The 17,179-nt window shown below is 41.3% G+C and overlaps 1 protein-coding gene across 1 annotated transcript in view; it reads left to right on the top strand.

Annotated features, from left to right (window-relative positions):
* The window catches only part of dcc (DCC netrin 1 receptor), a 217,608-nt gene that overhangs the window by 175,862 nt on the left and 24,567 nt on the right, over positions 1-17,179 (top strand). The window contains exons 25-26 of the mRNA XM_031287325.2: positions 1,250-1,399; positions 8,999-9,298. Coding sequence (XP_031143185.2) covers positions 1,250-1,399; positions 8,999-9,298 — 450 coding nt within the window. The remainder of the gene's footprint in view (positions 1-1,249; positions 1,400-8,998; positions 9,299-17,179) is intronic.

The raw sequence follows: 17,179 nt of genomic DNA, 5'->3' as shown, positions 1-17,179 counted from the left end.
GTGTAGGTGAGGACCCTGACGGCAGAGTTTTGGACATACTCGAGCCTGTTTTGCTGGGAACCCCAGACAGGACTCCATTGCAGTAGTACTAATGGGAGGTAATAAAAGCAACTATGAGGATTTCTGTCACGGAGTCGGGAGTGATGGCCGGAGTCTGGAGATGGTTTTGAGATGAAAAAAAGGCTGATTTGGTGATAGATTTGATCTGAGTATGGAAAGAGAGAGTGGAGTCCAGGATTACACCAAGGTTGCGGACCTCAGAGGATGGGCAGATGGTGCACCCGTCAACATCCAGGATGAGATCTCCAACCTTCCGGAGCAGCGCCTTGGGGGCCACAACCAAGAGTTTTATTGCTGTTCAGTTTGAGTGGGTTGGTTGACATCCAGGCTTTGACATGCAGACAGTTAACCAGGGAGAGGGGGGGAGCTGAGTGGATGGTTTGGTGCTGATATAGAGCTGTGTATCATCGGCGTAGGAGTGTAAACTGAGACCATGTTGCCGGATAATCTGACCAAGGGGGAGCATGTAGATGGTGAAGAGGATTGGTCCAAGCACAGAGCCTTGAGGCACGCCTTGGGACTGTGTGTGTGTGTGTGTGTGTGTGTGTGTGTGTGTATATATATATATATATACACACACACACACACACACACACACACACATACAGTGCTGCTCATAAGTATGCTAAACTCTACTACTACCCCTATGTTAAATTCCCATAGAGGAAGGCAGATTTTTATTTTTAAAGGCCAGTTATTTCATGGATCCAGGATACTATGCATCCTGATAAAGTTCCCTTGGCCTTTGGAATTAAAGTAGCCCCACATCATCACATACCCTTCACCATACCTAGAGATTGGCAAAGTTTTATTTCAGTTAGCCTAATAGCTAACTGAGATAAGATCCATATCAAAGCAAATCAAACCAGCTATTAGGGTAACTGAAATAAAACCGGATTTCACTATTTTCGGATGTCTGTCACCTTCCGCTTTCTTTGTGTTGTAATTTTAAACTCTGGTGGATTTATGAGGACTATGGTTAACGGCTCCTCAGATCTCTGCAGGGTAAATCCAGACAGCTAGCTAGACTATCTGTCCAATCTGAGTTTTCTGTTGCACGACTAAAACAACTTTTGAATGTACATATGTTCCACAAAAACAAGTTCCTTCCGGAGGGTATTTTGGAGCGGCACCGTGGCAATGCGAGACTACTGACTGGGTTACTGACTGTGTTGTTGCTGTGTTTCAGCGGTGGTCAGTGCCATCCCGGTGCCAGCTCTGGACTCCTCCCAGTATCCAGGGATTCTGCCTTCCCCTTCCTGCGGCTTCACTCACAACAAGTTCAGCCTGAGACCGATGCCTTTCCCAAGTCTGACCGTGGACAGAGGATACACTCCAGGTACTGCAATACTACTACTACTAACTGAGAAAACTACTAATACTAGTGTAGAGACAGATGCATGCCAGCTTTTGTCCATATGTGAAATACATTTTCAGGGTTCAACGCTAAGGTTTTCTTTCACTTGTCCGGTCGAACAAGTAAAAATAAAGTCTAATTGTCTGAAGTAAATTTTTACTGGCCCCTATACAATTCTTTTTTTTCTGAGGAAAAATGTTGAAAAAACGTCAGAAAATGAAAAAAAATCAAACGTTGATAGCATTAAAAGTGTAGAAAGATGTGAAAAAAACATCAAAAGCATCAAGCGCCAACTCAATTCTAGAATGGCCCACAGCACATTCAAATCAAATTATTAGCATACGATGTGCCCGAACAGGCAAGTGGGGCCATCGGGCAACCCTTATTGTTGAACCCTGCATTTTTGAAAAAGTTTTTAAAATACTGCTACAGTATGATGTTTGATTTTTATCATGGTCAGAATCAAAATCAGAAAAGGGGTTTGTTGCGAAAGTAAGTTACACTTGCAAAAATTTGGTTAGTGCATACTAAACAATATGAATGTGACAGTTCAGGGAGGTAGAGGACCCAAAATACAGGGAGAGACAGGCAGGCAGGAGAAGCGTTGAGGCACAAAGACTTATTTTCTCCAAAAAAGCAAAGACAAACCTAGGGAGTCCTGTGAGCTGCAGGCAAAAACCAATACAAGGGAGAAAACCAAGGATATCCAAAACCAGGCAGGGAGAAACAGGAGACACGGAAACTGACGCAGACACATACAAACTGACGCAAGAGGATACAAAACAATCTGACAAGACACAAAGGGAAACACAGAGGCTAAATAAACTAGGAGACGAGCAAACCAGGAACAGGTGAGACAACAGGTGAAACACATCAGAGCGGGGCAGGACAATCAACCAAGGCGGGAAAACACAAAGTAAAGCTGGACATGACAAGACAGAAAACAGACTATCAAAATAAAACAGGAAACAGAACTAACAGGGAAACGCACAACCGGGAACAGAAAAATACACAACAAAATATATACAGACAACACTACACAACACAGGATACATTTACAAGACAGGGAAGAGAAACCTACAGAAAAAACAGGGAGATAACTAAACAGAAATATACACAACAGAAATATACATACAAAAATCTACAAACAAGGCAACAGAAATGTACAAACAGGTAACAGAAATGTCCAAACCATAACAATGAAATGAACAATAAATACAGTGACAAATATATAGAAAATAGCTGTTTAAAATAAGAAAATGGAGGCTGAATGGATTGAGTGCAGAATGTGCAAAGAATATATATAGTATGTGTAATGAATGGAATGCCGTTTAGTTCAGTCTGTCACACATTAGAAGGGCTATTTTCACATTTCCATTAGCAAAAGTTACGGATAGTACCTGGTACTTTCTTTGTTACCACCTCGAGGTCGAGATTCCAAGCGAGCTGAGCCGACGCTAAAAGGAGGAGTTAAAACGCTGCAGACCACTGATTGGTGCAGAAGGAAATACTGCACAAACCTGCCATTTTTTTTTTTACCAAATTTTTTAAAACTACAGCATACACTACTCATAATGCGCTGTACAGTGGAAACACGGCATAGGGAGCAGGACTTTTACATAGCCAAAAATACTACAAAACTACTAGTAGAGAGGGGAAATATACCACATATACCACAGCTACTACTACTGATTTACTATTATTCAGAGTTTTAGCTGGGTCTTAAAAAGTCTAAAATGAGTCTAAAATTTCAAAATGAAAATTTTAGGCCTTTAAAGTCTTAAATTCGCTGAAGTGTTGCGTTCTAGTTCTTAAAAGACAATTCCGGCGCAAAACGAACCTAGAGGTTAATAACAGATGTGTACCCACTCTGTCGTTCTCTGGGACATGTTTTCATGCTAATCAAATGTATTTGTACCTTGAAACAAGCTAGCGCAGACCGCTGATTAGCTTACAACGCTAGTATTCGGGGCACAGGGAAAGTAAAAACAAATCACTATTTAAACCACTAAAAAGGCTCAAAATATCACCAAACTTCAACAGTAGCATAGTAAGGGTCCCTAAATGTTAACCGAAGCATTGAGAACATTGTAAGTGTACAGACAGTTTATTAAAAAGATAGATTATAAAGACAGTCGCGTTCTCGTATACAGGCGGCCGGCCGACTTGGGAGCTACTGTCTTTCTAAACTATCTTTTTAATAAACTGTCTGTACACTTACAATGTTCTCAATGCTTGTCCTTTAAATTATTTTAAACTGGTATTAATTTTCCTACATCCAAGTAGCGCTCCCTCTGATGCTCATTGAAATGTTCCCGCAGCGCTTTAGAATTTAATTCTGTGGTGTTGTAGTTCTTTCTGTCCAAATATAATTCGCTGTATTATGACTACAAATGAGACCAACATGCAACTTAAATTGCAGCCACTCTAGACACCATTCCTATAATGCCGATGAGGAAATCTGAGAATTATTTCAAACAATGTTTCCGGACTCTGACATCATAATTTTTTTAATGTTGTGCTAGAGGTCTTAAATTTCATTCATAATGGTCTTAAAAAGGTCTTAAAAAGTTTTAAATTGGACTTGGTGAAACCTGTAGAAACCCTGTTATTGCCATGGTAATGATTATTATTAATGTATCTATATTATAACTGGTGATGCCATTGCTATGACCACTGCAACAGTTCAAAAATAAATAAATAACATTACATGTAACAAATATTACCACCTCAACCTTTCATAAATACAACAGGGCTTACACTGCAACATCTTAATCTTTTCAGCTCTCCCTCCGCTTCCCCCCCTGTATTTAAGCCAATTTTGCAGCAGAGCTAAATGCTAAATGACATGGTGGGGAGCGGTATTTCAGTAATTGGCTAATTCCTGGTTGGCTTGTATCAGTGATTTAACATAGCAGAGGGACGGGGAGAAGCTTAAGTCATTGAATTAGCTGACACAGCGGGGGAGCTGATGGCAAAACAAACACGTACAATGAGCTGGCAGGAGGGGGGTGGAGTGGTGACAGAGAGGCAGATATAATAAGCAAGTGATACAGAGGCAGTTAATGAGGGAGGTAACATCATCTCTGAAGTCATACAAACAATAGTCTATATCCTCGATGTTCCACCTCCGGGAAGGCTCCGGTGCCGCAGGAAAATCCGCCGGATGCATGTATTTTCACCGATTTCCATTTCCTTCCGCTGTCTTTTGTGTTGGCATTTCAAACTCCAGTGCATTTCTGAGGACTATGGTTAACTGCTCCTCAGATCTCTGCAGGGTAAATCCAGAAAGCTAGCTAGACTATCTGTCCAATCTGAGTTTTCTCTCGCGCAACTATTTTACAGTGGCTCTGTGCGCTAAGCTCCGCCCCGAGCCGCTGTAAAATAGTCGTGCAACAGAAAACTCAGATTGGACAGATAGTCTAGCTAGCTGTCTGGATTTACCCTGCAGAGATCTGAGGAGCAGTTAACCATAGTCCTCATAAATCCACCGGAGGTTAGAATGCCAACACAAAGGAAACGGACATCGTCGAAAATACATGCATCCGGTGGAATTTCCTGCGGCACCGGAGCAATCCCGGAAGTGGAACGTCAAGGATATAGACTATGAATAAATCAACTAATTTTATATGTTAATATGACAACCTTTTACCATTCCATTTGTTTTATTGTCTCTCTTGACATACGCTTTAGAAGGCCTGTAACAATTATTACATAATTGTCTAATCATCCATTTTTTTAAATAATCGTGTTTTCTTTGTTAACCACAATTAATTGCTAACATTTGCTAAGGTCTTAAGGAGTATGACTGGTAATTGGGAACTTTGTTTAGATATGCCAGTTTGTAATTATATAAGTGATTATTGGTCGGACTATATATTTTTATTATTATTTAAATTGTTAGTTGTTGGCACTTGACCCGCAACAAGCTATAACAATGACAAGTTCGAAAAAATGTTTTTGAGATGGTAAATAGGCATGGTTTACTTCATAGGCTGTGTATTTTTGTTTTAACATTATCTGTGTCACATAACGGTGATATATAACAAATGATGTATCCTGGGATTCGTTAAAAACTTTAATTGGTTTAAAAAAGTAAAAACATTAATAAATCTTTTACAGTTTGACTGAAACAATTATATTGTTAATCGCGATTATTTCTGAGACATTTAATTGTACAGCAAAATTTGGATTTGTTACAGCTCTACGCTTCAGTGATTATTGGACTATCAAGCACTAATATATATAATATTTCAACGGGATTATGTGACGTGAGAATAATCAGTTACACTTTACTTAAAGGTATCTACATAAGAGTGACATGACACTGTCATGAACATGTCATAAACGTTTATGACATCATTTTTCTTTTAGTTAGTCTTATTCGGATTTTGTCATGACAAGTTAGGGTTAGGGCACGGGCACAAGGGGACCACTGGTGTGACTAAAACACTTAAAAACCTCCTTAAAAAGTTTGGTTATATAAAAGCTGTTTAAAAGAAAATCAGATATTAAAGGCAGGTTAAAAGAACCACAGGACAGGACGGACAGTGGGAGAATAAAACTTTAAATAAAAGGTTACCTCCACACTTGCCCTAGAGTTATGAAAATAAATGTCTCGGCATTGCAATACAAAAACAAATTCTATCCAATCTATATCCACATTAAAGAGGACTAAAATCATTTAAAAAGTCTAAAATACCATCTGAATTACTTGCCCTTGAGGTTAAAAAGCACACATACCATTAAAAATTAGTAATAATTTGAACCCTAACCCTTAGAGTTAGGGTTAGGGTTCATGTGTCATGACTGTGTCATGACAGTGTCATGTGTTCATGACAGTGTCATGTCACTCTTATGTAGATACCTTCAAGTAAAGTGTTACCGAATATTCTATTTCCTGACTTGGAGAACATCCGTGAAAAAAAACGTAGATGTTGATAATCAGAAAATTGTTTTATTTTTGTAAAAATGGCACTAACAAATGATGTGGTAACACTATAATGTTTCTTCCTGGAAATCAGACACAAGCACCATATTCTGCGGTTTAATTAGGAGGGCATACGCAACATCTTAGTGAATTTTCTCGTCTTGGTCTCTTGATGACATTTTGTTCACGCTTTCCTGATGAGTTGAGATTGTTCTGTGAAAAAAGAACACAAACCAATTTGAATTCCTCGAGAGCACGTCATTTTGGTTTGAGTTTTTGTACTTTCCTTTCTTTGGGCTCTCTGATGGTTTTATCCTCTTTAGTCTCTCTCCCTTTCTCCTGCAACACATTCTCACTCCCGGTGCGTCAAAAAGTGACGCTTGGTCAGGTGCCTTTGGTGTTTGTTACTGACGCAAAAAGTCTCCTTTAGTGTCATATTTAGACACGCTTGGTCAGGACTTGTGGCGTCACTTTTTGACGCTCTGGGTTGGGACTCTTGGTGTCACTATTTGACGCACGCGGGACTCGCGTCTAGGGTCGGGACGTTAGTTTAACTGACATGCGGCAGAAGAACGGGATAGTTAGGTTTAGGAAAAGATGGTGGGTGGGGTTATAAAATGTATGTTTGAGTGACACGCGGGACAATAATGGGACATGAACCCCGGTCTCCTGGGTTAAAAGTCCTGTGTTGTTTGACCCATCCACCCCCCCAACTAACCTCCCTACGCAGATTTTTGGTCTTTCATACTACTCGCTACCGTTGTCTCTCTTAATACTACGTCATCTTACAGCGCTGCAGTCGAGCGGCTGCTCTGCATTCCGTACAGACGCTAAAGGCCCAGATATACTTGCTTTTAACTACGCGTTCGAATACGTAAGATGGCTGCCACGCGTATCCTGCGTTCCTTTGGAGCGTAGGTTGTGCACGTCTTCAGAAATAAACACTACGCGTCCAGAAGATGCAATTCAGCACATGAACGTGGGGGCAGTGGATCATCCGACAGGCAGGTCAGCAGCTGTTCCACACTCCAGCCAAGGCATATGTTCCGGTGTCGGCCAGGGATGATATGGCCCTGATCTGTCCCCTAGTGGATAGACGTTTAATCCTCCAGGTTCACGCAAAGTAGAGCTGAAGATCTTTGCCTGAACCCGTCAGGTTCGGTTGGGTTCGGTCTTAATTTCTATCATTTTACACGGGCTCGGGCCGGGCTCGGGCTTGCGCTCCGGGTTGCGCTGTAAATGAGCGGTCAGGTGATGCGTTTCGATTAGCGCGAGGTTAGTCATGAATAAATGCTGTTAAATATATAAATGACTCATTCTTGACAAAAGGCAAAAGAGCTGTGTGCGTGCACACATTTGAATAATGTCAGGCTGTAAACGGGTTTGGGCTTTTAAAAAGCTGTCAATCAAAATGTACAGCTCTAATGCAAAGTACGCAGGCAAGTATGTAAACAATGCTGTTTGTGCCGCCGTTTGTCTACTCGTACGCATTGTTAAAAAGCTACTATATCTAGGCCTTTAAGGGTGATTTTTGCGTTGGTATCTAACGCTGAGAGTCACTGACTAAGCATCAGTTGGAAGTGAGAACGGGTTGTCTCCTTCCCCTCCCATAAGGAGAGGCTCTCACGCCCTCTCTCAGCTTTTATCTCTTCTTTCTTCCTCTTGTCTTGTCGGCTCTACATGTAATTACTGGCTGTCTTCTCTCTCCCTTGTTCACTGCGATCGGATTTGGCTGTAGCGACATGAGGCGTTTCATCTATCATGTCACATCTGAAGCTTTTTTTTTTTTTTTTTCCCACAGTCAAGATCTCATTTTTCTTCAGCAAGAAGCTACTCTTCTTTCCCTTCCTCTTTCTCTCGCATGTATCTCTTGACGAGATAAAAATGGGATTTCTCTCAGCGTGAAGACACTTAGCCGACATAGAAACTAAGAAACGCCAGCGAGTTACACTCAACAAAGTAAAAGAACAAAACTGCAAATCTGGCAGAACAATGGATTTCGTCATGCGTGAGGATGAGATCGATGTTTAGAATCAAGTTATCGAATTATACTGTTTTAAAAATACGTGAGCCTTTCGGTATGTAAAATATGAAATTGTTTCTGCTTTCATGGAAGAAAAACGGATCAAAAAACATAGACTGTAGACAAACAACAACTGTTCCATTTATATATGTATCTTTTATCTATTTGTACATAAACACATGTGGAAGGACCACAGGGCAATGAAGCATACGGTAGAAGGTCCATGCAGACTGGATTTGCATTTACATTCCTGACAGAAACACTCTCAGTCCCACGGCAGTCCTGCAGCAACATTAATTTACACAGTAGTGCCATATTTCAGCATATTACTGCCTAGATCTACGCAGAAGCTGTCTATGAAAAAAACACTGAAGAGCTTTTGGGATGTTGAGGCAAAAATATTCACACATTAGAAGTTTGTATTTTGATGTACTCTGTGTTTTCTTCCAATGAGTCTTCACTCCTTACAATAATTGGATGTTTGGTCTTTCGCCCTTCCCTCTCTCCATTCCCATTCTTTCCTTTCTCCCATTCCCAAATTTATCCCAAACATCTCTCATGTCTTTATATCCTCCCGACAATTCTTTTCACTAACTCCCTTCATCTCCTCCTCCTCCCTCTTCCTCAGTGATGCCTTCAGACACCTCCACCAATCCTCTCCTCCAGCAGCAGCCTCTGCCCCAGCCGGCTCCTCCGCTGCTCCCCGGCTCCTCCGCACCGCCGGGGGAACATGTTCTGGGTGTCGGCCCAATCCCAGGAGTCCCCGCTGCTGCCGCTGCAGAGGAGTCCCAGGCCGGAAGCGCTCGGACCATCCCGACGGCCTGCGTGCGGCCCACGCACCCGCTACGGAGCTTCACCAACCCACTGCTGCCTCCGCCCATGAGCACCATCGACCCCAAGGTGTACACCTCCATGCTGCCGCAGTCCAGTGAGTACAGCTGATTGTTTCACAAATAATAGAGACCAGGGCTGTCAATCAATTAAAATGTTACGTCGCAAATTAATCGCATGATGGTCCAAAGAGACAGAGCGCATTTAAGTCTCGCCCCCCACCAGTGGGTAAAAAAACTCTCCGCTCCCCATTGACTACTCCCCAAAAGAGGTCAAAATAACCGTTCAGGGGGCTCAAAACATATCCTTCCCAACGATTAAACCGTGCACAGGGTTTCCGCGGGGTCTTTTAAGCAACACTAGAGAACTTTTCCCGCTTCGGTCCCCCTACATGTTGGAAGCGGAAGTGTCCATTACATTACATTGTCCAGTTCATTCGAACTACAGATCCGCTACCCGATCTGGCAAACTTGCATAATGTAATGTAATGGACAATTCCGCTTCCAACCTGTAGGGGGACCGAAGCGGGAAAAGTTCTCTAGTGTTGCTTTAAAAGTCTATAATTTCAAAATCAAAATTTATAGGCCTTAAAAAGTCTTATGTTCTAGGTCTTGAATCATTTTTAAACAGGTCCTAATTTTCCTACAACCATGCAACGCTACCTTTTTTTATTCTGTGGTGTTGTAGTTCTTTCTGTCGTTAGTCCAAATATAATTTCACTGTATTACGACTACAAATGAGACCAACATGCAACTCGTATTGCAGCCAATCAGCTTTCGTGTCATTGGCGTGGGTCTCTTTCAGATTGTACCACAGACATAAAACTGATGTTATTCTTCAGCTATGAGGAAGTGCAAGTTTAGCGATACTAAAAAAAACTGAATTTAGGGCTTAGTTGATGTTGTGATAAAGGTCTTAAATTTCAACGGTCTTAAAAAGTCTTAAATCTGACTTGCAGAAACCCTGCTTGCAATGCATGTTCGTGTTGCAGTGTCACAAGGTTAACAAGATGTAAATGAAAGTTTTGAACAATAAAGGAGAATAATGAAATTAGATTTTATATCAATATAAATTTTGATTCAATTGAATTCACCAGAACGCAGGAAATGACGCTCCAAATATCCTGGGGTTCGGTTATAATGTGTGTTGCCCCATGCGCCCATGGGTGATATGAACTACCAACAATGTAAAGAACCCATAAGTCAAGTTTTTATAAGATGCCGAACCGAAAAACAGAGCTTTTACGAAGACAAACGTGGATACCGACGTGAGGAATCAGCAGGAAGAACTGACTGGGATCCTGTCACTAAACTAGTCCGATGTTACGTGTGTTAGCTTAATTAACAGACATATAGTTAGCCTAAAACTGACGTTTGGATATGTGATTTGGTAGCAAAATGCTTGCTGCGAACGTAACGTCGGATGTAACGTTAGTTTTCGTGTCAGGATCCCACAGTCTTCCCATTTTTTTCTGCTGATTCCTCGCGTCTGTATCCACTTTTGTCTTCATAAGAGCTCTTTCTGATCGGCAGCTTCTAAAAAACTTAAGGCATGGGTTATTTACCCTGCTGGTAGTGAATATTACCACACAGCAGCTTTTAGACATTTCTCTGTTGTTTGCTAGCAGACGGAATAGACAAGGATGCACCTTCACGCAATACAAGTCAGTGAGCGCAGCGGGCGGCGAGGCTTTCAGAGTATGACTCGATGCGCTCCGCCTTTATAGTCTACTCGCGATTAGGCAGAATAATTACAAATTTTGTGTATCTTTAAGCAAACTCTCAGTGAAACCTCCCTCCCAGTGGAGAGCATGTCCCCGTCTGGAGCTTTTTGTTCCAAAAAAGAATGTTTCATTTGGTGTTTTCATTCCATGGAAATACTCCCAGGTGGGTCTGCTGAAGGGAAACCAAGAAAATAAGTGTGGTTTATCACACTTGATGAAAAAGATTTTTGTTTCTTTATTTTTTTTAAACTCGGCAGCTGCTCCTGATGCTGATCCAGTTTGTTCAGTGTTTTGTCTGATTCCAGCGACTCTTGGTTGAAGCTGTATTCTCTCTGCTTAATACTTTATTCATGGAAGCTAAATGTGTTAGCCTAAGGTTGTTACATGGTGTGTGTGTGTGTGTGTGTGTGTGTGTGTGTGTGTGTGTATAAAGATGCACTGTATCTGGCCTTGACATAGCCTGAGGGTTGGGTCTGATCTGGACTGACCTCCCTCTGTTTTCTCTTTATGTGACCTGTCTGTCTCTACATAATGTTCACCTCCCCCCCCCCCCCCCCTCTCTCTCTCTCTCTCTAACCCTAACCCTTGGCATGAATTTCAGAAATAACAATATTGCCAAAGCATCAAGGATAATAATGTGAGAAGAACATACGTACAATTCATTAGTAAAAAAACATGAAAACAATAACAGTATATCAATATACAGTAACATCGCTAGTGTCAAATGTAAGAAAGAAAACAAAGACAAAAGCAAACAAACAAAATGTGTCTCTCTCTCTCTCTCTCTCTCTCTCTCACAATGAGACAAAACATCCCTCTACCTCATGAAAATCCGATTCTCTACAGTTGTCTTTTGGGTATGTTATACTGTAGTCTCGCATTGCCAGACCTTCCTCTGCAGCGCTGTGGAGGAGGGTCTGGCTATGGGATGGGAGAAAAACGTGCTCTGGTTTATTGGCATTTCTTTAAACCAATCACAATCGTCTTGGGCGGGGCTAAACAACAGACGCAATAACGGTGCCTCTGCAAAATCCCCTAAATGAATCGTTGTTGATATAGACTAGGGTATGGTCTAGGGCAGGGGTCGCCAATGTTTTTTAAGCCAAGGACTCCTTCACTGAGAGAGAGGGACCCCCTACTACATATTTTGTATACAATTAAGTTGCATAATAAACTGGGCCTACAATAACGTGTGGGCAGCCTAAAGCCTTTATACATACCATTTTAGTGCATAGAATACTAAGCTAATAAAATGTTGGTATGATTTTATGAATCATGTTTTAATGATAAACATACATGTGGCACCTGTGAATCCTCAGGATGAACTGTATCAGTGGAGGGCTACCTTAGTGACTATCTTACCTATAGGCCAGTAAGCCTATCATCAATGTTTTTTTTTCTCACAAATAGGCTGATTTATATTTGCTAATAATATGTTGGCCCCTTGTTGAAGATCTCTACTCTAGGGTATCGCTCTAGCGATGGCAGTATCAGTCGGTCCACCACTTTGGATTCAATGATGTAAAAATGTATAAATGTCAACCTTCAATAGCCATCCTCAGATGCATCGGCAAACTGATTTAGTTTAGCAAATGTCAGGGTTCCAAAGTCCGTTCTTCAACCTTGAACTCTTCCAGCTTATGCAGATCCTGAATCCAATTCATTCTTTCCTATGCAGACTTCCGAACTGGTTGGAGAAGCAGTTGACCAATCAGAGCTTTTCAAGTGGAATTCAGAATGACGACGACGTCTTCCTTCACACTGTAGCTACATTCCAACCAAAATAGCAACAGAAAGATTGCTGCTAAAATGGCGACCAAAAGAGAAGTTCGGCGTTCCCATATGGGGAGTGACGCAGTCAGAGCTTAGACCCCAAATATCAGTCCTGCACAGTCACAGTCAAATCATAGGAAAGTAGATTGATTTTGTTTTCAATACTCAGGCCAATCCTGGTTTTCAAAGCATGGTGATTTGTTTAATATTACTCGCTGATTGCACACAGCATACAGTGAGGCTAGGTTCACACTTGGCATCTTTTTTTGACAAGAAAAAGTTTGTAGTGAAAACAAAAGCTGGCTGCGTTTTTATTCCAAAAAGCAGCCAAGATGGTCTTTTGTTGCTATAACAGCTACTGTTATACGTATATAACATATATATATACATATATGTATTACCGCTCCACATAGCATTAGGTGGAACTAAACAAAGCGGTGCAGCGAGCTAGAAAAAGAACAGAGAGAGAGAGAGAGAGAGAGAGAGAGAGAGAGAGAGAGAGAGAGAGAGAGCATAAAACAAAGCTAGTTCCCTGTACAGGGAGCACCCGGTCATACCGTATAAGCATATAACTCACTGTGCTCCGACTCCATTTTTTCTTGTCATTATGGAAACGACAGGTCTGGCTACTCCGCTTGTCATTGGCCGGCTGTCTTAAAATCTTAAAGTAGGGGGCAAGGTGGAGAGTGGGGGTGTGGCCTTGACCAACTGCCACTTTGCTCGTTTGAAAGCCATGTTGTCTCTCTCTTTCTCATGGGCGGGCCAAATTCTCTGGGCGGGCAAAGCAGAGAAAGGGGAGGTAACCTTTCCCCTTATGACGTCATAAAGGGAAGATTCCAGGTTGGCCCATCTGAGCTTTCATTTTCTCAAAGGCAGAGCAGGATACCCAGGGCTCAGTTTACACCTATCACCATTTCTAGCCACTGGGGGACCATAGGCATCCATCCATCCATCCATCCATCCATCCATGGACCATAGGCAGGCTGGGGGAACTCATATTAATGTTAAAAAAAACTCATAAAGTGAAATTTTCATGCCATGGGACCTTTAAAGTGTGTGCGTTAGTACAGTTTTGTTCCACCGTGAGGCTCCAGAAGAGGAACTCTACTGGAGGGATGAACACAATTATTTCAAAAGATATTCCCTTATTCCCTCTCTGTCTTCTTTACTGTACTGTAGTCTTTCTTTTTCTTTATATTCCTCTGTTTTAGATCATTTTATCTCTCTTTCCTTTCCGTCCGTGGCTCATCCTGTCATTCTCTCTCCGATGGCCTGCAGCCATGTGAACAGTACATATGATGCCTGGATAGTATGGTGAGGTGGAGGTGTATTTGTTGTTTTTCTGTGTGTGTGTGTGTGTGTGTGTGTGTGTGTGTGTGTGTGTGTGTGTGTGTGTGTGTGTATGGGGGGGGTGTGTGTGGGTGTTTGTGTGGGTGTATATATACTTCCATTATGGTTCTGTTTACACGCCCAGGTGGCCTCAGATTAACATTGATTTTCAGCTCCTGGAAACCTTTTGCTCAGAAATAGCGAGCCTGCGGCGACGCGCGGCTCGACTACCTGTGACCCTCACACCCCCACCCCCCTTCCCCAACACAGAGCCTCAGAGCCGGGCATTGCTACTGTACCTCCCCCCTCCCATCCGTTTCTCTTTTGTGGAGGGGGAAAAAAACAGACTTGTGAGCGATGGCGTTTGATGTTCATTGTTGGCCTTGTTTGTGTGTTCATCTGAGCCTGAATGACTCCCTCGGTGAGTAGAATCAGATGTTTTCATGGTTTAATTGGATTGTTGTAGTGAGAGGGAGAGAGGTAGGAGCATTAGAGAGCGAGAGCGGTAGAGAGAGAGAGAGACCTGAACAGACCTGGAGATTGATACTCCAGTTTGTAAGATGAATAGAAAGTTGCAGAGAAAAGAGGTTTACCTGACATGAGTTATTTCTCTAATATACCTAGGGTTGGGTATGATTTGGGTTTTTTCTGATACTTTAAAACGATACTTTTAAACCGATACAAAAAAAAAGAAGAGCATAAAACAACAGTCGGCGACATTAAAGGCCATATGGTCAAAATTAAATGATTTATAAAAAATGTAATAACAATAAATTATAACAATAACTTACCCCACCAGTAAATTGCTGTTAAAACAACAAAAACAACCACCGGGTGGGAAAAGGGTATTTTCCAATAACTTTGAATGCACCACGAGGCTTACTAGTTTCAAGTGAACGCACCGTCTGTGTTGTTTTTCCGACAAAGGTAGCTGCAGACTGTTGGACGTCCCGGTGTTGGAATCTTCTACAGGGAAATACAGCCACACGTTAGACCGTTTAGCTGTCAGCACTTTCAGCCAGGTACTAGCTAACGGTAGGCTAACGTTACCTGCTGGCAAATGTAGTGTTAACTAGCGTCCCGTGCAGCAACGCTTCTATTGCCTGTTGTGTCCGTTTCAGAGCATCGGAGAGCAGCGCAGGCATTCAAGTGGCACCGAAATGAGGCACCGAAATCCGCGTTGCTATTTGGTCCAGTAGATACCGGTTGTTTAGGGTCCAGTGCCGTATTAGCACCAGATTTTGGTACCCAACCCTAAATATACCTAATGTGATGATCAGGTTTAAATGAGTCCAATCAAGACAGCTAAAAACAAGAAGGCTCAAACATTGATTGACCTTTGTGTACAAATCAATAACGGGACATACTCCTTCATATTTAACTACACTCTTAACATCTAGTAGATCGGAACATAATCTAAGATCAAGTAGATACATACTGTATGATGTTCCACAAACTAAAACAGAGTTTGGAAAAACTGCTTTTTGTTACAATGAGTTACAAAATCAGCTAAAATTGCAGGTTTTAATTTCACATACTGAATTCAAGTCCCGCCTACATCAAATATATGAACATGTTTGCGCTTGTTTTTAAAATGTGATTTTCTGTTTTTATTTTCTTATTTATTATTGCTGTCCATCCCTGTCTGTCTGTTATTTATTGTATGTTAAAGGGTATTTTTATGTGCTGCCTTCTTGGCCAGGGCTCACTTGTAAAAGAGATTTTAATCTCAATGTGATTTTTCCCTGGTAAAATAAAGGTAAAATAAAAATAAATAAATAAATAAATAAAAACAGAACATCTGACTTCTGTTACCGAAGTTTCTGGATTTAATTTTTCGTTTATTACGAAGGCCACAATTGTTTTTCAACCTTGACTAAGTGTTTTAGTCGGGCTGCCCCCTTTTAGTCGACTAATCGGTGGTTTTGGGCTTAGTCCACTAAGATTTCTTTAGTCAATTAGTCATATTTCTATGGTTTTTCAGCTGTATGACAAATTTCCCCCCCAAAAAAACATATGAGCCCATCTGTAGTGAACAAGCTTCAAAGTGATGTTTTTGCATGTTTCTTTGTGGAGAAACTCAGTTTTACACATTACGATTAAATCAACTTATCGATAACGATCCATAATTTTCAACCACAGAGTAATGTCCAACAATCTGCTTCCTGTTTACACCGGTACGCACATGCCCAGTGTATGTGATATGTTAGTATGGACAGAAATTAGTTCTGCTACTGGAGCTAAAACTCAAAATGCCGCTAAAAAAATGGTTTATCTCTATAATGCTTTTGCAAAGTTGCAATATACAGTCCATTAGTTTGATAAAATCCAGGGCAAACAAGGTGTGACGTCATTTCGCTATATTTAAGATCTAATTGCTGTCCCACAGTTCACAGTTAAAGGGTAACTACCATTTTTTTCAACCTGGACCCTATTTTCCTATGTTTTTGTGTCTAAGTGACTGATGGGAACAACAATCTTTGACATTGGTCCAGTATTAAGCAAGATCGCTGCAGTCGGCAGTCACACAAAAACATAGGAAAATAGGGTTGAAAAAAATGGTAGTTACCCTTTAATATTTTGGCCACAATTGTCACGCTATAAAATAGTGATACGGGCACATCCCTAGCCTAAACCTAGACAGTGGGACCTAAACCCCTGTACCCGGTGTCAAAGTGTCAAGCTGTGTATATCCAACCATGTAATATTAGAGTATCACAATTCCTGGATTGAAAAAAAAAAGCATTGCCAATGAACATAATCTAGGCTACTAAGTTTATTCCAAACCGTATTAGTAGAATGTAAACCTATTTTGTAGGAGCCAGCTGACATCCCATTGTAATCCAAACATGTGCCAGAAACCCTGTTGAATTTAAATGAAAGAATCTGAAGTGGAACACATTAACCAGAATTATGTTGCTTCTATGAAAACAGTTGAAAATAGACATAAATACTATCGACAACTTGTTTTGAGCTTGAGCAAAAAAATCTAATTTTTTCTTCTTCACCAACCGCAGAAACATCTACCCCATGCTCCCTCATTTAATCTAAATTTGAAAGCTAAGACCTTCTTCTCTTTTTAAATTGGGCCTCCAAAGCCCATCTGCAGAGTTAAGTATCATGGCGGGCAGTTACTCACCCAAATTGGCCTGA

The sequence above is a fragment of the Sander lucioperca genome, chromosome 14 (genome assembly GCF_008315115.2).
Source record: "Sander lucioperca isolate FBNREF2018 chromosome 14, SLUC_FBN_1.2, whole genome shotgun sequence".
Lineage (NCBI taxonomy): Eukaryota > Metazoa > Chordata > Actinopteri > Perciformes > Percidae > Sander > Sander lucioperca.
Note: the sequence above shows the minus strand (reverse complement) of the source record. Positions and strands in the feature narration are given on the sequence as shown.